At 46.0% G+C, this 22,670-nt stretch overlaps 1 protein-coding gene across 1 annotated transcript in view; it reads left to right on the top strand.

Annotated features, from left to right (window-relative positions):
* Positions 1-22,670, top strand: part of BZW2 (basic leucine zipper and W2 domains 2) — a 53,510-nt gene that overhangs the window by 20,613 nt on the left and 10,227 nt on the right. Inside the window, exons 2-7 of the mRNA XM_018568963.1 lie at positions 10,310-10,374; positions 11,245-11,421; positions 15,600-15,703; positions 17,340-17,405; positions 19,456-19,591; positions 21,722-21,831. Coding sequence (XP_018424465.1) covers positions 10,317-10,374; positions 11,245-11,421; positions 15,600-15,703; positions 17,340-17,405; positions 19,456-19,591; positions 21,722-21,831 — 651 coding nt within the window. The 5' untranslated portion in view covers positions 10,310-10,316. The remainder of the gene's footprint in view (positions 1-10,309; positions 10,375-11,244; positions 11,422-15,599; positions 15,704-17,339; positions 17,406-19,455; positions 19,592-21,721; positions 21,832-22,670) is intronic.

Raw genomic sequence — 22,670 nt, forward strand, 5'->3', positions numbered from 1 at the left:
GGAGGAGCTGGGAGAAGCTCTCTGCTTGCTAGAACTAAAGAAGTGCGGGCTTAGACGGACAGATGGAGGGATCAATAGGATTGATGGATGAATCCTTTGCAGTCCTTGTATAATAAAAGCTGATTTTCACTGAGGATTCTGCCAGTGTTTGCTGACTGGGCATAGAGCTGAGCCCAGATCTGAGAGCCCATGCACACCCAACCGCAGTGCTCTGCAATGCATGCATTTTCATGCATTGATCTGCCTTGCATTAGGCAGCCCATGAAATATGAATGAACTGCCAACGCATGAAAAACAAAGGTCTTGTATGGTTTATTTTCAGCACAGAGCAATGCAACATACAGAGCATATGCATCTGTACGTTATAACATAGATGTGCGTTAGCATTAACTGTGCATTACAATGGACCGCATTCACTCATTTCCCTAATGCATTTCATGTGTTTTGACATGCGCTATTTACAGTCATACATTTTCAGGTGCTACTGTTGTAGTTAATAGATCCTATATAACGCATGCTGATGCATGAAAAAAAAAGATGCATGCCGACACATCACGCAGATGTAAACTCTCACTATTCAAATCAATGGCTAGTTTCTCTGCGTGCCTTGACATGCATTAAAATGCATAGACGGAAGTACATTTTAAAAAATGGACTTCGCTAGGCGGTAGGGTTTTCTGGTAGAAAGAGGGCCCATTTACCACATTAACGTGTGTTATGTCACTATGTTAATGTGCGTTGTCTTTAGACATCACATTCATTTTAATGGGTTGTGTAATACAGCAAAATGCAGGAAAAAAAGGTGCATGTAGTCATTTTGTCAGGGTATCGCAACGCACGTTAGTGTGTTGACATGCATTGTGCTGCACTGCAACACATGCCTGTTGACAAGGTGCTTTGGGGTGCTGTTTGGCAGAGGCACCACCAGCCTGGGTGTCACCCTTTGCAGCCACTGGATGTCACTCGGTGGCACGTCACTATGTATACACGTGACAGCATTACACACGTGTATAATGTTGTCACGTGCACTTTACTGCCAGCAGTCATCTTGGTAATGGACACTGGACACATAGAGAGGAGGGGATGGCCGGGCTCTCGGTCCATAACCTGAGTGCCTGACTTTTCAGAGGGGGTGACACCAAAATGATTGTTAGTCATTTTGGTGTCAACCCCTCTGATGGTGTCACCCGGTGCGAGGTGCCCCCACCTTGTGATGCCACTGCCGTTCAGGATGATTGGCAACGCAGTGCACCAATGCACATTGCTGTGCATGACGAAAAGCAACAATGCAAATCTGGCCTAATGCTAAGCGTAGGCGTCACCGCACTTGTATTCCATTGAGAATTACACGTCCCTATGCCGAAGTGTCCGATGGGGCTTGCAGTTTCTCTATGTACCAAGGTCCTGCTGCACTCCTTGCCGGGTATCCCTGTCAGTGCGGGTGCTCGAAGTGACTGCGGATGGCGCCGCTCATATCATAACCCGTTAGGGATGTCACCAGCACACCGAATTAAAGTGACGCAAACGTCTATTTATTGACACATACTGTCATAACAAATCGCAATGTTTTCGGGGCCACACAGAGTCCCCTTCATAGAGCTTGACATGACCAGCTTGTAGTTTCTCTATTCACAGATCCTGCTAAAGAATCTGTGAATTTAAAGGAGAACTACGGGGTCAGGACTTTTCCCCATAGTTCTCCGAAGGGTCACGGGAGAACACAAACTAGCGTCCTCCCGCACCCTAGGCTCAGTATACCGCGAGCTACAGCTTGCGGTATACTGAGACGCCGCAGCCGGGACGGATCCCGACAGTGCTGTCAAGATCCACCCAGCTGCGGGATTGACAGCTGGCTCTGCCTATCCAGAGGCAGAGCCAGCTGTGCCCACCCCCTCCCCGTCCGTTCCGCCAGTCAGCGCTGGAAGATCGGAGAGGGGAGTAATCCCTGCAGGGAGCCGTGAGTGACAGTCACGGCTCTCTGCAGGGATAGATCGAGAAGTGAGCGAGCGACGGTATGTGTTCACTTCCCGATCTACTGAGCCGACCTGTGACCGTTTCATTGTCACAGGTCGGCTCAGATTATGAGGCTGAGTGAAAATCACTCACCTCTCCTTTTAAAAATGTACACAAGCCTGTGGGGAGACGTACCTCACAGTTCTGGTAAGTGGGAGGGGCCTTGCGATGTGACACGGGTGTAACATGAAATGTGGTCAGAAAGGTAAACGGATTTTGTGTGTTTAGATGTATTTTCTTACCTCCTTACCATCTTGTCTTGAATTGTATTGCGATTGTAATGTCTTCCTCATATTGTAAAGCGCTGCGCAAACTGTTGGCGCTCTATAAATCCTGTATAATAATAATAATGATTTTCAATGTTACAAACCCTCGGAAATCCCAGACGGCTTTCCTTTTCATAATCATAATTCCGGATAATAACATAAAAAAGTATTTGGAATATTCCCGGCTACCTGTCTCTTGGGATAATTCCAACCCTTGTGAAACCTTATGCTCCATGGTTGCCAGCTGCAGGCATTAGAACAGACCAGGGGCCACGAGGGAGAGCCGAGGTTAGCCTGACACCTGGGGGACGTTCCGGTAGATACATTGAGGGGAATTTATCAATACTGGAGTAGACAGAATCTGGAGCAGTTGCCCATGGCAACCTATTAGCACATTTGATTTTCAAACCTTGACTGAACAAACTGAAGACAGAAGCTGATTGGTTGCCATAGGCAACTGCTCCAGATTCTTCTGCTCCAGTTTTGATAAATTCCCCCCATTTGTATTTCTAAATAAGTAAAAGAGGATTTTTTTTTCTTCCCTTGTTGACGTTTTGGCAGAAGTAAAGTTGTTCCTTCTCCGCCGGGAAGAGAGCCGGGACAAAGTACCTTACACGGCTTGACCCTGATACTCTAGAGCAGATTAGAGGACATGGAACTGAGAGCTAAATATAGCCGTGTACAGAGATGCTCCAACGCTCTAATATTCCGGCTGCAGAGAAACGTGTCATTAAAAAAACACAGCCGTACATTCAATTTCCCTGTCACGTCCGACGCTCAGACATTTCACACTGCGTAAATCCGTCACTTTGATGCTGACATTGGGGAGGGCCTCCTATACACAATGTTATTTATGATTATTATTTAGCCTTCTGCATACAGCGCGGTCATATTCTGCGTCGTTATATAGGGTGCACGCAACCAAATGCATCAGTCCCTGTTTTCTAAAGGCCCCTTCATAGCCAGTCACACAGGTGCACCACGGTGGTGCACAAAATGGGAAGAATGTAAGGTACAAGTGGAGTCAGGGCCCCGGTGCTACAAGGCACAAAATGCTGATCACCAGACATGTACATTTTGTTTAGTTCCGAATTTCGTTCACAACTTAACTAAATCGGTACGGACTAAGATGACCTGTACATGACTAATATTTCCAGTATGGGACTAAAATGACCGGTACGGACCAAGAGGACCGGTACGGACTAAGAGGACCTGCACATGACTAAGATTTCCAGTATGGGACCAAGAGGACCGGTACGGACCAAGAGGACCGGTACGGACCAAGAGGACCGGTACGGACCAAGAGGACCGGTACGGTCTATGAAGACCTGTACATGACAAAGATTTCCAGCACATGACTAAGATTTCCAGTATGGGACCAAGAGGACCGGTACGGACCAAGAGGACCGGTACGGACCAAGAGGACCGGTACGGACCAAGAGGACCATTACACTGTATTAATTTCAGATGGATAAATAAAAAAAGCAGATCCACAGTGCTTGCTGCGAGATCGGAGGTATATTGATCAAATAAAAGTCACTTAAACAGAGAACACGTAGATTTTAACACGTTTTGCAGCCAAGGTGAGTAATCACGGTGAGTGAAACGCGTTAAACGCATATCTGCTTTTGTTGATACATGCATCTGGAATGGCGAAGGGCGGTGTCGCGGGTCACCTTTGTGGCCTGGGATTGAAAAGTCAGTTTCCCTGGTGGCATCAGAAATCTAATTGCCCATTTTAAAGGCATTGATCTAGGAACTGGATGTCCAACAAGCTCATATAGGTGCGATGGTCGGGTGTCCACAAACTTTCAGTCATATAGTGTATTTAGCTCAAATCTGTGTTTTAACATTCTTCACTTTTAATTTTTTAGAATGAATGTGCAAATAATGGATGCAGGGCAACTCTTTTGTTACAGTCAGGGAATGTGTCTCAGTCCGCGTGGCCGATAGGGAAGGGGGGTACAGGCGATACTCCTCCTATACTGGGCCAGGGCCACATCAGGACAGCAAGGAAGCCAGGGCTCCTCAGGGGCTGCCTGTGGACGGCCTCTGTGAACCCTAGCATGTCCCATCTATAGCAAATGGCCAGCTATAGTACGCCTCCACCAACCAGCTTCCGCTATGAGACGTTATCCAGCCAATGGCGTCCATGGAAGAACACCCATGAGGACACGCTGCCCTCCCTGGCAGATGGTCACCTCCAAGTTCAGCTATTTAAATTGTGAGCCTCTCCTGCCACTTCCTGACCTCAGTGGGCACTGTGCTCTTTGGCTGTGATGGCGTTCTGTGGTGGGAAAACAAGATAGTCCTGGGGACTGAACGGGCTGAAGTGGAGGAGCAAGTGGGTCTTTAACTTACCATTTACCCAAGCTGGGCAGTTTAGGCTTCTCTGGCGACCCTGAGAAGATGTTCAGTATGGGTGTGAGGCTTTATGGGTCCCTATCATTTCTAATATCGGCTCTGGTCCCACTGCCTAGAGTTGACTCTCGGACCAGAACTGAGTGGGCAGTATGGACTTCTCTAGTGACTCTGAGAAGATGTTCGGTATGGTTAGGGGGTGGGAGGTTGAATGCCATGCCTCCAGTCAGATAGGCATAATAGGGCCCCATACTTTCTAATGGTGGCACTGGTTTCGCTGCCTAGATATGACTCTCAGACCATAACCAAGTGGGCAGTATGAGCATCTCTGCCTACCCTGAGAAGATGATGGGTATAGGTGGGGGTTTGAGGGGGGAAACACCATGCTTCCGATCAGGTAAGCTTTTTGTGGTCATGTAATTTATAATGGTGGCTCTAGCCTAGAGTTGACTCACACATCAGAATTGAGTGGGCTGTTTGGGCTTCTCTGCCTACCCTGATAAAATGTACGGTATGGTTGGGTGGTTGAAGGGGGAAAACAGCGTGCTTCGGGTCAGCTAGGCTTTTTGGGGCCCCATAATTTCTAATGGCAGCCCTGGTCCCACTGCCAAGATATAACTGAGTGGGCAGTTTGGGCTTCTCTGCCTACCCTGAGAAGATGCTCGGTATAGGTAGGTGTTTGAGGGGGAGAACGCCATGCTTCCGGTAAGGCAGGCTTTTTGGGGCCATGCCATTTCTAGTGGTGGCTTTGGTTCCACTGCCTAGAGATGACTCCCAGACCAGAACTGAGTGGCCAGTTTGGGCTTGGCTGCTAACCCTGAGAAGATGTTTGTTACAGGTCAGGGGTTGAGGGGAAAACGCTGCACTTCCAGTCAGGTGGGCTTTATGGGGCCCCATCATTTCTATTGGTGGCCCTGGTTCCACTGCTTAGAGATGACTCTTAGACCAGAACTGAGTGTTACCGCCCAAGGTATGTTATATTTATTCATTGGACGATAGCGAAATCCTTACAGCAAACTTGTGATGCGTCTGCTGTACTTTGTTGCGGGTTTTTCTTTCCTCTCCAGCAGCATCCTATCATGGTGAATAATCGACAAGTAGCTCCAGACAAGGTTAATGGGTCGCACATTTTGTTATCGGCGCTCGTGATAATCTCGCTGAATGAAAGCGTGGGGCGAGCGTTCTCTCTTCTGTCTTTATTAACGCTCTTGTTGTCTTGTCCTTGGATTAGGTGTGCGGCCTGCCTGAAATGCCTGAGCATAATTAATTTGGGCTACAAAATAAAGTGAATAAGAATGAAGGTGGTGGTGGGGGGTGTCTTCACATACTGAAAGACAATCATTCATTCTTCATTGACTTGTCAGTGTGCTACGGCAAGGAATCAATCCGTAATCTTACTTGCTTGTAATGGAACCTATTGATGATCTTCTGAAAGGGGCTGAGGCTCGTGCTGGCTTGGCCATATTTTGGAACCACTTAAAGGTCAACTCGGGACAAAGATAATCAGTTTATAGTTAAAGGAGAACTATGAGGTGAGTGCTTTTCACTCACCTCATAGTTCTAGCCAACCTGTGACAATGTGAGTGTCACAGGTCGGCTCAGTAGATCGGGAGGTGAGAGAACACATACCGGCGTTCGCTCACCTCTCGATCCTGTCACGGCTCTCTGCCGTGACAGGGGAGGGGCTGGATTCCCCCCTCCCCGCTCCGATCCGCCAGCGCCTCTAGATAGGCAAAGCCAGCTGTCAATCACGTAGCTGTGCGGATCCAGGCATAATTGTCGGGATCCGCTTCAGCTGCAGCGTCTCAGTATACCGCGAGCTACAGCTTGCGGTATACTGAGCCTAGGGTGACGGGAGGACGCTAGTTTGTGTCCTCCCCTTACCCTAAGGAGAACAAGGGGGAAAATCCTTTACCCCATAGTTCTCCTTTTAATTCTGGAAAGTCAAAAGACCCACTATAGCAAAAAATATATTGTATGTCTTGATTTATGGTTTTCTTCACATCTTCATACAGACCAAGCTGTCCCGCAAAGCTTCTGTTATGGGGGTTGGGATTAACCATATAAAATTTCAAGGGGTGGAGCTTACACTGGTCATCTTTTTTCATATGGTTTAAACTCGGGGATCAACAACTCATTGATCGTGATCAGAGCAGCATTGCAAAGCCAAGGGGAGCTGGTTTGTTCTGCCATTTTGGGCTCAGCCATCCTCTTCTCATGTCCATTCCAGGAGCTTTCATGTGACATCATATACAAGTGCTTGGAATGGATGAGAGTTGGATAGCTGGGGAGCAGCATGTCAGAGCAGGTAGCTGTGTCTTGCTGCCGCTTCCCTGGACTGCTCTTCATTAGTATGGGAGGAAGAAGGAAAGCACTTCTGACAGGGAACATTATGGTGGCACTAGAGTGACCGGGTGTCACTGGAGGGGACATAATATTAGCACTAGGGTGAGAGGGTGGCACAGGGGGGGGGAGCGGGCATAATAGCAGTAGAGTGACAGGGTAGCACTGAGGGGAACATCATAGTAGCACTAGGGTGAGAGGGTGGCACTGGAGGGGCAAATAGTGGCACTGAATTAGCATGGGGGCACTGGAGTAGGGTGAAAGGGTGCCACTGGAGTGACATGGGGGCACTGGGGTACAAAATGGTGTCAAAGGAGGTACTTAATAATATAATGATGAGCAACACTATATTTGGGAGCAGTACAATGGAGGCACTATAGTGAGGGGCTCACTGACCACCAATGTGAGCAAAGCTTTACTTTTTTGGAGGAAGGGTTGTCACATTGACAGCCAACTCATTATTTTTCACCATATCACTGACCATACCAACTTCAATTTGGCCATGCCCCTCTTTAAAATATGTCCCCCTTTCCAGTGATCTTTGGTTTGTTCCATGTTTTTAAAGTAGGTCTCCACCTCTCTGAGGTTGCCTACTGGTGGGAAAGCCTGGCAGGGTTCTGTACAAATCTTCCTGAAAACATCATGGCACCCTGCCTCAGTACTCCTCTCCTTAGCCCTGATGCAAGTAGTGGGCTAGCTCATGGGTTATGCGAATACCAAAATACCTCGATGAGTGAATGTCAGTCTGGAGGAGTGGGTGTTGCTGGGAATGTTCATGCAGACCTCACCTAGGTAACGTTCACATGTGATGCTGAGCCTCCATGATTGAAAGCCCTGGAATGCAATGAATGAAAGGGGCAAACCAGGGAGCAGTCAGTCTGGGGAGGAAAGATCTAGATGATGCTGGACTTCCTCCAGCCAGGAAATATGGTGGGTTCGATTTGACTTGACACAGCTTCTAATTTGTGAGAAGCTCCCAGTGTGCAGTGAAATCAGAGTAAGCAATGAAAGTCCAGGAGAGGAGCCGATACAACTGTGTAAGACAGAAGGGGAGGCCGGAAGTCAGAAGACTGAAGGGAAGGACGGAGGTCAGATAGAAGACGGAAGGGAAGGACGGAGGTCAGATAGAAGACGGAAGGGAAGGACGGAGGTCAGATAGAAGACGGAAGGGAAGGACGGAGGTCAGATAGAAGACGGAAGGGAAGGACGGAGGTCAGATAGAAGACGGAAGGGAAGGACGGAGGTCAGATAGAAGACGGAAGGGAAGGACGGAGGTCAGATAGAAGACGGAAGGGAAGGACGGAGGTCAGATAGAAGACGGAAGGGAAGGACGGAGGTCAGATAGAAGACGGAAGGGAAGGACGGAGGTCAGATAGAAGACGGAAGGGAAGGACGGAGGTCAGATAGAAGACGGAAGGGAAGGACGGAGGTCAGATAGAAGACGGAAGGGAAGGACGGAGGTCAGATAGAAGACGGAAGGGAAGGACGGAGGTCAGATAGAAGACGGAAGGGAAGGACGGAGGTCAGATAGAAGACGGAAGGGAAGGACGGAGGTCAGATAGAAGACGGAAGGGAAGGACGGAGGTCAGATAGAAGACGGAAGGGAAGGACGGAGGTCAGATAGAAGACGGAAGGGAAGGACGGAGGTCAGATAGAAGACGGAAGGGAAGGACGGAGGTCAGATAGAAGACGGAAGGGAAGGACGGAGGTCAGATAGAAGACGGAAGGGAAGGACGGAGGTCAGATAGAAGACGGAAGGGAAGGACGGAGGTCAGATAGAAGACGGAAGGGAAGGACGGAGGTCAGATAGAAGACGGAAGGGAAGGACGGAGGTCAGATAGAAGACGGAAGGGAAGGACGGAGGTCAGATAGAAGACGGAAGGGAAGGACGGAGGTCAGATAGAAGACGGAAGGGAAGGACGGAGGTCAGATAGAAGACGGAAGGGAAGGACGGAGGTCAGATAGAAGACGGAAGGGAAGGACGGAGGTCAGATAGAAGACGGAAGGGAAGGACGGAGGTCAGATAGAAGACGGAAGGGAAGGACGGAGGTCAGATAGAAGACGGAAGGGAAGGACGGAGGTCAGATAGAAGACGGAAGGGAAGGACGGAGGTCAGATAGAAGACGGAAGGGAAGGACGGAGGTCAGATAGAAGACGGAAGGGAAGGACGGAGGTCAGATAGAAGACGGAAGGGAAGGACGGAGGTCAGATAGAAGACGGAAGGGAAGGACGGAGGTCAGATAGAAGACGGAAGGGAAGGACGGAGGTCAGATAGAAGACGGAAGGGAAGGACGGAGGTCAGATAGAAGACGGAAGGGAAGGACGGAGGTCAGATAGAAGACGGAAGGGAAGGACGGAGGTCAGATAGAAGACGGAAGGGAAGGACGGAGGTCAGATAGAAGACGGAAGGGAAGGACGGAGGTCAGATAGAAGACGGAAGGGAAGGACGGAGGTCAGATAGAAGACGGAAGGGAAGGACGGAGGTCAGATAGAAGACGGAAGGGAAGGACGGAGGTCAGATAGAAGACGGAAGGGAAGGACGGAGGTCAGATAGAAGACGGAAGGGAAGGACGGAGGTCAGATAGAAGACGGAAGGGAAGGACGGAGGTCAGATAGAAGACGGAAGGGAAGGACGGAGGTCAGATAGAAGACGGAAGGGAAGGACGGAGGTCAGATAGAAGACGGAAGGGAAGGACGGAGGTCAGATAGAAGACGGAAGGGAAGGACGGAGGTCAGATAGAAGACGGAAGGGAAGGACGGAGGTCAGATAGAAGACGGAAGGGAAGGACGGAGGTCAGATAGAAGACGGAAGGGAAGGACGGAGGTCAGATAGAAGACGGAAGGGAAGGACGGAGGTCAGATAGAAGATGGAAGGAGGTCAGATAGGAGACGGAAGGGAAGGACGGAGGTCAGATAGGAGACAGAAGGGAAGGCCGGGGTTCAGCTTTATTTCTCTTGAGGGGGTCATACAGTATGTTGCGGTGATTGTAGCTATTGAATGTATTTTATAGGGCTGGTGCATATTTAGAGGCTCCACTATCTGACCCATTATAATCAGACCCCATAGTTTGTGAGAGCATCAGGGCTGCGACTTCTATTAGAAGGCCGGGAGAGGAAAAGTGATAATTGTTTCTATTTGGTGATTTCAGCAGCTCATTAATCCTCATCCTGCTCCCGTGTTCTCTGTTAATGAGGATGCAGATCTGTCATTACGGAGCCTGCGTTCCTTTGCAGCAGATTCCCTCCAACCTTCTATCAGCGGATCTGCTTTGTTATAGTGGGGAGAGCCGGCTCTGCTAACCGCCATTTCTTTTCTTTTTATACAGAAATTTTATGAATAAGCATCAGAAGCCAGTGCTAACGGGCCAGAGGTTTAAAACCAGAAAGAGGGGTAAGTTTGCGGGATAAAGTGCTGAGTTCCTGGGTGTACACACCTGCTGTGCCCATTATGAGGGGTTCCCACCATCCCTGAGCTATGTTCCCGGGTCTGTACACCTGCTGTGCCCATTGTGAGGGGCTCTCACCATCCCTGTGCTGAGTTCCCGGGTCTGTACACTTGTTGTGCCCATTATGTTATATTAGAAAATAAAAATATTTATCGGCATAAAATTTTACAAGAGAAAGCTCAGGAACATTTAAAAAATATTGCATTATGGCCCTTTGATGGAGCCATAATGCAATCCATTTCCTGTGCTCCTCAGCTCCATCTAGTGGCCATAATGAGGTATAATACATACTTATTTCCTGTACTCCTCAGCCCCATCTAGTGGCCATAATATGGTATAATACATACTTATTTCCTATGATCCTCAGCTCCATCTAGTGGCCATAATATGGTATAATACATACTTGTTTCCTATGCCCCTCAGCCCCATCTAGTGGCCATAATGAGGTATAATACATACTTATGTCCTATGATCCTCAGCTCCATCTAGTGGCCATAATATGGTATAATACATACTTATTTCCTATGCCCCTCAGCCCCATCTAGTGGCTATAATGCGGTATAATACATACTTATTTCCTATGATCCTCAGCTCCATCTAGTGGCCATAATGCGGTATAATACATACTTATTTCCTATGATTCTCAGCTCCATCTAGTGGCCATATAGCAGTATTACATTACATTTGGCATGAAAGAATGTTTGTTTTTGCCTGTATTCACACAGAACGAACATTCGCAGAGATTCGCAGTGTGAATGGTTCTGCAAATGGTTTATAAATAGATCCCTTTAATGTGTTCTTCTGCTCTCCCACAGATGAAAAAGAGAAATTTGAACCTACAGTGTTTCGGGATACGATCATCCAGGGCCTCAATGAAGCTGGCACTGACTTGGAGGCAGTAGCGAAATTTCTTGACACAACAGGCTCCCGCTTAGATTACCGCCGCTATGCTGACACGCTGTTTGACATTCTCATAGCTGGGAGCATGCTAGGTAAGGACAGAGCTGGAGCAGAATTTTTGGAAATGTAGCTGAATGGGCACAAAGGTTTTCCCGTCATTTGTGGTTGAAGCGATGAAAGTGATTTAAAATCACGAGCTGGGAATCGTCATTTTACAAGTTTTTTTAGACATTGTTATTCTGCTCCATTTGCACCTATTGAAGCCTCCAATTCACACAATGCTTACGTAGCGGGCCACGTGAGTAACAGGCTTGTCACAAGGATTTTATTAACATTTATAGATCAGAAAAGAAAAAAATCTTGAAGCTGAACTTCAGGCAGATATAAAAGACACAAAGGAATGCAGCTCTGTAATCATTAACACTTTCCGTGTATTTTTTAAACACAAGCAGTGTACACTTTACATGTAAAAAATACACTTAAAGTGTTAATGATTACAGAGCTGCATTCCTTTGTGTCTTTTATATCTGCCTGAAGTTCAGCTTCAAGATTTTTTTTTCTTTTCTGATCTATAAATGTTAATAAAATCCTTGTGACAAGCCTGTTACTCACGTGGCCCGCTATGTAAGCATTGCGTGAATTGGAGGCTTCAATAGGTGCAAATGGAGCAGAATAACAATGTCTATAAAACTTGTAAATTACGATTCCCAGCTCGTGATGACTGACTAGGTAAAATAATGACTGAGTAGGTAAAATGATGACTGATGACCGAGTAGGTAAAATGATGACTGATGACCGAGTAGGTAAAATGATGACTGATGACTGAGTAGGTAAAATGATGAATGATGACCGAGTAGGTAAAATGATGACTGACTAGGTAAAATGATGACTGAGTAGGTAAAATGATGACTGAGTAGGTAAAATGATGACTGACTAGGTAAAATGATGACTGAGTAGGTAAAATGATGACTGACTAGGTAAAATGATGACTGACTAGGTAAAATGATGACTGAGTAGGTAAAATGATGACTGAGTAGGTAAAATGATGACTGACTAGGTAAAATGATGACTGAGTAGGTAAAATAACGACCGACTAATACAATAAAGAATCATTAGGCAACATAACGACTGAGTAGGCAGAAAAAAGGTTGACTAGGTAAACTAAAAAGACAGTGAATAAAATAATGGCGGAAGGGGTAACACCTCACACCTTATTATACCACCGCTAGGTTTTGTGAATTGATCCCCATTACACAGTGCCTACATAAGCTGCGATGTCAGTATAATAATGGAGGAAATGAAGAAATAAATCTTTGTGAATTGCTCTTTTTATTCATTTGAAGACATCATTGTGCAGCGGTGAGCTCTCCTCTAAATCTATTTTCATTCCTTCAATAACACAACGCAGGACAGGGATGACTCCGGGGACGCAATGATCTCTGTGTATCAGATATACAGTCCGGAGGATGTTTTTCGGGGTATTTCAGTCTCGGGATCAGATTGATTCTCCCGTCACACGCAGGCTGAACAGGGAAATATGTTTCAGGAGCGAGGAGACACCCGGAGGGCGGCAATAAAGCCAACGCCTCCCCGTCGTGGATGGCGAGCCGCGCGCTGGAGGGATATTTTTCACACTTCGGCGGAATTGATGATTTTAAAGTCATTGTCCTCTCCGGGGCAAGTGGCCGAGTGTGATAGAAAGTTGTCCGCCTGAGGCGCGAAAACACGGCGTGATTTATAACACTGAGGAGCTTCGGTTTTCAGGTTAATTAGAAGTCACGCCGATCGTAGAAAAAGTTTGGTGGAGTTGAAGGAAAAACGTCAAATCAGCTTTTTTATTAGAGAAAAGTCAAACTTAAAGGAGAACTATGGGGTTAAGGCTTTTCCCCATAGTTCTCCTTAGGGTAACGGGAGGACACAAACTAGCGTCCTCCCGTCACCCTAGGCTCAGTATACAGCAAGATGTAGCTGGCGGTATACTGAGACGCCGCACCTGAAGCGGATCCCGACAATTATGCCGGGATCCATCCAGCTGCGTGAGTGACAGCTGGCTCTGCCTATCTAGAGGCAGAGCCAGCTGTACCCGCCCCCTCCCGTCCGTTCCGCCAGTCAGCGCTGGCGGATCGGAGCGGGGAGGGGGAAATCCAGCCCCTCCCCTGTCACAGCAGAGAGCCGTGACAGGATCGAGAGGTGAGCGAACATCGGCATGTGTTCGCTCACCTCCTGATCTACTGAGCCGACCTGTGACAGTCTCATTGTCACAGGTCGGCTAGAACTATGAGGTGAGTGAAAAGCACCCCCCTCATAGTTCTCCTTTAAAGCCCATTAAATCAGCTAAATACATTCCGGGTGCAAGAAGACCAAAAGGTGTTCAATGCCTTACAGTTTGTTTTCTTTAAGGAGAAGCCACCGAGTAGAAAAGCTTGTCACCCGCCAGCCTGCTCCAAGATCCCTGCTCTCTGTGTGGAAGCAGCGGTCTCTCTGCAGAGGTCTGACTTTCCCCCCGCTCAGACAGTCAGATTCATAGCTCTGCGATAAGCAAAGTTCATGCTTCCTGGTGATTGGAGAGCTCTGCTTTGACTGAGCAAGGGGGGGGGGGGGGTCCGATCTCTGCAGAGAGGCCACTGCTTTCACACAGAGAGCAGGGATCTTGGAGCAGGCTGGCGGGTGACAAGCACCTTCTGTGCAGCATGCTGGCAGGGGACTGACTTTTCTGCTCGGGCTGTGGCTGCTTTAATAACAAAACAAAGTATAAGACTTTTAGAAGTACTTAGAATGTTGTTGGTAGGGGTGCACCGAATTATTGCTGGCCGAAAAGGTATGATCGGCAAAATGCCGATAGGAAAAAATAGTGCCAATAATATGGTGCCTTCCCACAGGAGGAGCTTCAACTGCTACGCCGCTGCCACTGTGTTCAAGCTGATATAAACAGTGGGCGGGAGCAAAAGCCAATAGCAGGCTGACTACTGCACCCGCCCACTGCCGGCTGTCAATCACCAGCAGACTTGATTGAGATAGAACTTTGTTCTCTAACAGGCTCCACCCACTGATAGCGTCCCTGGTATTTACTAAACTAATCCAGTAATACTGGCAGTGTGCAGAGCCTGTTAGAGAAATGAGTTCTCTTTCAGGTCCGCTCCTCTGCTGATTGACCACAGGCAGTGAGGGGGAGCAATAGCCAGCCTGCTATTGGCTTTTGCTCCCACCCACTTCCTGTTCTTTTACTTCTTTTTGGTCACAGAAGCTGGGTGAAAACGAGTCTGCGGAGGCGTTCAGAGGCTAGTTGGGCATTTTTTTTGTATCTGTATTTTTATTTCCGATATTCCTAGTTTTTAGCTTTCTTAGACCAGGTTGGCTTTAAATATTTTTTTGTTATTCTTTTGGATAGAGTGTGGGAAAGTAAACATTCCTGTAATTTTTTCTTATTTCTTTGTGTGACAACTTTTAAAAAAAGAATGTCTGAGTTTTATTTTCTTGGTGCATTGTGGCCACTAGATGGAGCCGAGGAGCATAGGAATTCCCTATATTCCTCAGTTCCATCTAGTGGCCATAATGTGAAAAGTGGCTGTAAATTTAGTTTCGTTCCGAATGGATATTCGTTACGAATTTCCTTCCATTCAGATGCATCCAAATTTCTGAATCCTAACTCAGCTGAATGTGAACGAATCCGAATGTCTGTTTAACGAAAATCTGGATCCGTCTGAATTTTGTTCAAAACTAAATTGGACATGTGACTATTCTTTAGCCAGTCAAAATTTTTGCTGGGCTGTTGGAGGGTTGCATTACAGGCAAGGTCATGTGACTTCTTTCGAAAGGAAAATTCGGATGGATCTGAAATCTGAATAATGAACCAAATCGAATTTCGGATCTGAGATCCTATAAACCAGAGAAATAAAAAGCCGAATCAATCCAAAACTAAATGAAACACATTTTTTTGCGGGGTTACATGTCTAGTTTCCTCATTTAGATTTGCAGCTTACTGTACTCTGATGGGGAAGTTTCCTTTCACTTCCTGTTCTAAAGACAGGCTGTGTGGAAATACACCAGTGTGGTGAGGACCAGCCTATTCAGTGTTTTTGTTGCCAGTACTGCGTGTACTATTTGTTGGGAAAACCTGTGTGGAACTTTTGTTGACTTTTGAACCAATAAAAGTGGGCAAAGAAGCCCTAAATAGAAAACTGTGTGTCCTTAACGCACTACCGTTTGGAGCTAATCCTCACACATGTTACATTGTTTAATGTTAATGTAACATATGTATTCCTGTTCTCAGCTCCGGGCGGCACTCGCATCGATGATGGAGACAAAGCCAAGGTGGCCAATAATTGTGTCTTTGGAGCCAATGAGGATTATGAGACCATGCGTAGTTATGCCCAGGTACATCCTATACGAGTTTGTGAATCACGTGCCGCGTTCTGTTTCTTGCTTTGCTACATCTTCCACACATGCTACATGACAGTCATCGGGTAGATATTGGGGCTCACACTGCAGACCCAGAGCAGGGCTTTTGTCTATTGATTTTTTTTTTTTTAAGGATCAATCCATTATGTTCTAATAAAGGCTCATAATGAAAGCTATTATTTTATTGGCTGATGAACAAAAACTCCTTATAGGAGACCCACTGCCAGGGATCTGCTAGAACTTCTTTTTTCCCCGTCCGCCTTTTTAAACTTTTAAAAGTCCTTCCTGAGCGCAGGTGCTGAAGGTGCCTTCTGTTACCCTCATTCACATGGGAGTAGTGCCCCCCTAGACAGCACTATAGCTAATAGACATGTGCGATTCGTTTCGTTGCGAATCGAAATTCGTACAAATTTTCCTGAAATTCGTACATTCGGAAGCATACGAAATCCGAATTGCAGTTTCCGAATTATATCCGAAATACGAAATTCCGTTAACAAATTTCGGATCCGAATTTCTTTGAAACAGGAACTAATATTACCCCTGTAAATGAGGTTGAACAACATGACAAGATTTTTTTTTTAAATCCGAAATACGGATCCGCTGCCGCTGAGAGTTGCATTACAATACTGGCAGGAAATACGAAATTCCATTGACGTATTTTCGTTCCGTTACGAACATTCGTTATATTGAAGTTAAAAAGCAAAGTACATTTATATTGGAGTTGATGGTACGAAATTCGGATACGGAATCCGTTAACGGAATTCGTATTTCGGATAAAAAAACAACTACCACATCGACTCCAATATTAACAAAGGTATTTTTGCTTTTTAACTTCATCATAACGAATGTTCGTAAAGTTATGAAAATGTGCCGAAACTAACCAAAAATCCGTATTTCGTACGAATCCGAATTGAGTTTCGGATACGAAATAATGGATATTACGAAACGAAATGATTTTTTTGACGGCGCACAAGTCTAATAGCTAAGCCGATGCAGTTTGCATGGCACTAGTGCCCCTATATGGCGCTGGGGAGTATAGGAAATTCATATACTCTTAAGTGCCATCTAGGGGCGTTAGTGCCACTCCATTTGCCCAGTGTATAGCTATGCGAATGCCGTTCACATGGCAGTAGCACCCCTAAATGGTGCTAAAGAGTAAAGGAAATTCCTGTACTCTACTGTGCTTTGTGAATGTCATATGCCCAGTGTATAGCTATTTGGATGCCATTCGCATGGCAGTAGCGCCCCCCATATGGTGCTGAGGAGTATAGGAAATTCCTGTACTCTTCAGCGCCACCTAGGGTCATTGATGCCATGCAAATGGAATCCGCTTTGCTATGCCACATATAGCTTAGTGAAAGTTTTTTTTTTTTAATAAACCCGATTTTATGTCTGACCGCTTAGCCTTACAAAGTGCTTTATTGTGTTTTATAAGCTGTTTTTTTTTTTTTTTTTTTATACATTCCTTATCTGATTATTATAAATTATTTCTTTAATCAAATTTAGGAAAATATCCTGGCTTCCTGTGCAGATGACGTCCTTTTATTTTTGGTTTATTTATTTATTTTTAAACTGATTTACTCCATTCATGTATTCCCGCCGTGTCCTGCAGGTCTTCAGCAAACTGATCAGGAGATATAAATACCTGGAGAAAGCCTTCGAAGACGAAATCAAGAAGGTAAAGCTGGCTGTAGATGGTTGGGAGAGAGACGGAAGTTCACAATGACTCGGCTGTTGACTTTTTCTTCTTAAAGACAATCTGTAACTCTGCCCATTCAACTCATTTATTAGCTAGATGATACGGGTGCCATAACCCATGTGCCCAACCAATTTACCACCTGCCCTCAACTTCCCGTACCCCTCTACCCTCTCCTTCAGTCCCCCCCCCCCTTTTTTCTTCCTTTGTCATCATCTATCTTGACCCCTTCTCAGTTTGCCTTCCCTACTTTCCCTTTTATGACCCCGTATACCTATACAGAGGTTATAGTTCTCATTTCACTTAATATTATGACCTCAACCTCCAAATTTTGACATGAATATGTTATATCGCTGCCATACCCATAACAAAATTAAGGGAAAACTCTATCAAGCATTTACAAGAGGCTCCTTTTTGGACTCTCACTATTGTTATATGTGTATGATCTAATTCTCCTACACCGAGAAGACTCTGCTATTGCCGATTTTATACAACGGACACTGCTATATATCGACTGGTGTCATAAAAATAAGCTAACCTTTCTTGCCTTGGTTACTGGACCAAGCCACGTCAACACTGCCCTTCGAATCTCTGTGAACGAGACAAAAACAAACATTCTTAGTATATTTCCTTTTCAGGTCGAATGTGTAATATCACAAAAATACCTCATTATGACCACTAGATGAAGATGAGAAGCGTAGGAAATAAATACTTCTTTTATATGTTCTTCAGCTCCATCTAGAGTTCCATATTTTCTGAGTGTTCCATTTGACCTGAATGTTTATTGGGGCCTTTGTTGATGGGCTTTTGTTAAAGGAGAACTATGAGGTGAGTGCTTTTCACTCACCTCCATAGTTCTAGCCGAACTGTGACAATGAGACTGTCACAGGTCGGCTCAGTAGATTGGGAGGTGAACAAACACATGCCGGTGTTCGCTCACTTCTCGATCCAGTCACGGCTCTCTGACAGTGGAGGGGATGAATTCCCCCCTCCCCCGCTCCGATCCGCCAGCGCTGTCTGGCGGAACGGACAGGGGAGGGAGCGGGTACAGCTGGCTCTGCCTCTAGATAGGCAGAGCCAGCTGTCACTCACCCAGCTGGGCGGATCTCGACATCGATGTCGGGATCCGCTCCGGCTGCGGGGGGTCTCAGTATACCGCGAGCTGTAGCTCCCTATATACTGAGCTTAGGGTGACGGGAGGATTCTAGTTTGTGTCCTCCTGTTACCCGAAGGAGAACTATGGGGAAAACCCTTACCCCATAGTTCTCCTTTAATGTCAGAACTGCTTCTCTGTCAATAAAAGTCATTGGGAGTGCAAAAGCAGCTTGAAGCAAGTTGATGCATCTTGAAAGGAGGTCAACTGCAAATCAGATTCACCTTTTAATGGTTTTAAAAGGATCTCGTACTGATGTCAAATGCAAGCAGAATGCACCTGGACGCAAGTTGTATTTGCCCATCAGCGCAAGCCTAAAGGCAATTGAAACAGGCCTTTAATATGCCACCTGTGACAAAAAAAAATACATAGGCAGTAATGTCCAGAAATAGGCGCCTTCCACACGGTCTGATCAGAGGGGTCCCATGCACAAAACCCCTCCTGATCGGAGCTGTACGGATCAGATGTCATGTTTGTCACTGTCCATTTACACATGGCTGACTAGCATTGGGCATCCGATTGGGTCCGTCTGAAAAACCGTCAGACGGACCCAATCGGACTGCCCGTGTGCAAGGGGCCGTAGGATGGTAGGTGTTCTAATAGTGTGCTCTGAGCTGCAGAGATACAAGTGGAAACTGAAAGATCTCTCCTACAATATTTCACTCAGGCCAAACCTGGGGAAGGGAAGTATAGACTGGAATAGCCTGATAACATCCTTGAGGCGGCCTGTTCAGTTCCAATTGATGAATTACTGGTCTGTGAGCGTGCACAGAATGGTAACTAATCGTGACAGTTAAATATTTTTCAGCTTACTACCATGTGTGAATGATTTTCTTTCTGGTCTCTACATCACCATTTTATTTTATTCTATCACTTCAGCTCCTGCTGTTTCTTAAAGCATTCTCGGACGCCGAACAGACCAAGCTGGCCATGCTGACTGGCATATTACTGGCCGGTGGGACCCTCCCGGCCACCATTCTCACAAGTCTTTTTACTGAGAATGTCGTCAAAGAAGGTACTTCATGATTTTTTTTGATAAAAGAAAATTTCCACTTTCCTGCATAGCCAGTCTGCATGCCCTCCTCACCCCTCTTAAATGATTAATAGCGGTCTGCCTGTCCAAATCCCCACCGCTCGGCTGTTTTAATGAGGACAAGCAGCCTCAGGGCTGCTACCGCTTTAAGATGCAATCTCTTCCCTGCTTAGAAACCCGTTCTGGTTCCATGGGGTTTGGAGGCTGGTAGTGCTTGTAATGGACAACCATTTGTAAAGCAGCGGATGTCTGAGTCCTGGCGGTTTGGCTCCTAAAATGGGAGCAGCCCTAGAACTTGTTAGTGGCAATGTTAAAATGTTATTGGTGGGGCTCCCCTTAGCTCAATGAGGCTGATTTACTAAAGGAGTTGAGACTGTGAACAAAATAATTGTGTGAAGAATCACCTCAGTGATCCAATTATGTGACAAGAAATTCCCTGTTTTACTTATTTTGTCTGTACAAGATTGGATATTCAAAGTGAACATTCAGTTTATTGTGTGAACATTCGTAACTTCTTAAAGTGACACTAATCTCCGCAGTTAAATCTTAAAAATACATTCAAGAACCTTCACTCTGAACAACAATGTATCTTATTTGTGTATCACTCGACTGTAGATCCTCCAATCATCTCTGAATTGATGCTGACACTGTCCTTCCTTCTGGAGGGTGGCTACTTTTGTTCCCCATGATCCCTGTGTGTGTTGTAAAGTAGTCACCGCTCCAATCTGTGATAGAATGATCCCAAATAATACCCATATTTGCCTGTGCTTTTGCACTGCGTTTGGTCTTTCCTAAGCGAAAGCCTACCAAGCTAAGATAACCTTGGGAATGCAGTTGCAGGTTTGGGACCCTCTGTCAAGGGTGCTGGTATAGAAGGTCAGTCCGCTCCTAGAAAAACAACAGGGCTTGATGCCCTACTTGATCTAAACAAGATGTAACGGAAATACTTTTCTTGCAGCGGTATGTGCAAATGTAGGAGCCACCCAACCATCCATTTTACAGACAGGCATGCTCTTAAATCAGATGCTTTCTGGTTTAACAACTGATATTCTATCCAGGTGATGTCCCAGACAGGGAGAATGAGGGTGGGCTCCCTGGCCAGACTCCGGAGTCTGAGACAAGAAGGATCCAGGATCCTGTCTGCCAGGCTAACTTCCTTTGAGTCTATTGAACAGACCAATTGAATAAACCAGCACAGACCTGGTGGCAGGTCAACTCCATCCCTAGACCAGGTTCTCTGAAGCTTTTTGGTGCCCAAATAAAACACAGCCAAAGCATATCTGCTCCTGTAGCAGTGTCAGAGATGCAGTGCACGGGTGTCCCCACACCGCGTACAGGTATCTCTACGGGAAGACCAAATGTGTGGCCACACTAGACAAGGTTTATGAGCACACGGTTTAATAAACACACCAAAATCCTAAAAACACAAACAACCCCACCAACACCCACAAGTATCAAACAATAACTCACTAGATGCAAACAACAAAACCACATACAAAGGGCAAGTGAAACCTGGGGAGCACGGCAACACAAGGGGAGCCACAGAGCAATGGTCGGGGTACAAGGGGGCACAAGGGGGCATCAGGACTCAGGAAATGGCGACAATACTGAGCCAACCAACCAGTGGTGGTCAGGTACCTCACAGCTCCTGGCTGCCTGGAAACACCTGCAGGTGAGCGCAGGAACTGCAGGACCTGGTTCCAGCGCCACCTGGAGGTGCTATGGTCTCTGACAGTTACTTTTCAAATTCCACATCCTGCCTGGGAGATCCCACAAGATTGTGAACAGACCAAGCTAAAAACGTTGCAGCATCAACGATGGTGGTGGTGGTGCTGTTGGTCGACATAGAAGGTCCCATTGGGGTACCCCAATGGGCAGATACAGCAAAACAAATGCAGGTTGCTCTGGCTCCATGATTCCAGGTTGAATTTCTGCTCAGTGGCTCCATTGTTTATCAAGACAACCTTGTTTGAGAGGTATTTGTAGATTGGCGTCCATTCTCTCGGCGCAGGTTCATTTTAGATCATTTGAATAATACTTGGCTGTGTTATATTGGATGTTTGCTCTGCGTCACACGTGGGTAACAATATGGTTGATTATTATATCTTGCAGGCATTTCTGCCTCGTTCGCTGTAAAGCTTTTTAAAGCATGGATGTCCGAGAAAGACGCCAACTCCGTGACGTCCTCTTTAAGGAAAGCCAATCTGGACAAGCGGTTACTGGTGAGTGTACGGTCCAACAGGAATATGCGCATGGAATGCATTTTTTACACTCATGCAACATCTGGCTTTATACTTTACAAATCGTTCATGGATAGGGCTTATATATTCATCTCCAACACCATCCTCATTATGGGGACTGTCATGGACCTAAGCTAATAATGCAAAATGTAAAACATTCTATCGTCCAAAAGAACAAAAAAAAACCTAAAAACATCAGAAACCTCCTTGTCTGGTCGGACCACTGGGGTACTCCAATCTACAATATTGAAAATATTCCACTACTGCCAAATACAATTATTAATTTATAGGAATAATATCCCAGACAACTGGATGGAATACTATTACTGTTATATTAATTATTGTATTTGGCAGTAGTAGAATTTTATTGTAGATCGGGGTACCCCAATGGTCTGGCTGGGCAGGGCAATCTAAAATGTTAGGTGACCTGTATAATAAAGGGGTTTTGTATAAGTAGGTACATGGTAACACAATTGTTTTTTTTTTTTAATTTTTGGTCTTTTGGATAATAGTATATATTACCATTTGCATAATTGGTTTAGGTCTATGGCCAGTGGTGTAACTATAGCCATAGCAGCTCAGGTGGCTGTTATAGGGCCTGGGGGTGGAAGGGGACCCTATTAGGCAAATAAAACATAGAATATGTGAAGTTAACACAGTACTGTATCATTAAGGGTTGGAGTGGGTGTATTTGATGACAACCTTTATCCCCTGTAAAGTCTACAGTGTAGGAAAGCTGATGTCAGATGCACAAGAGGAGTCTGAGGAGTCTTTGGGATCTTGGTGTTGTTAGTCACAGCTCAGAGAGAGGTCCTCAGGGG

This window comes from Nanorana parkeri, unplaced genomic scaffold, assembly GCF_000935625.1.
Source record: "Nanorana parkeri isolate BGI_ZX_2015 unplaced genomic scaffold, ASM93562v1 scaffold1267, whole genome shotgun sequence".
Lineage (NCBI taxonomy): Eukaryota > Metazoa > Chordata > Amphibia > Anura > Dicroglossidae > Nanorana > Nanorana parkeri.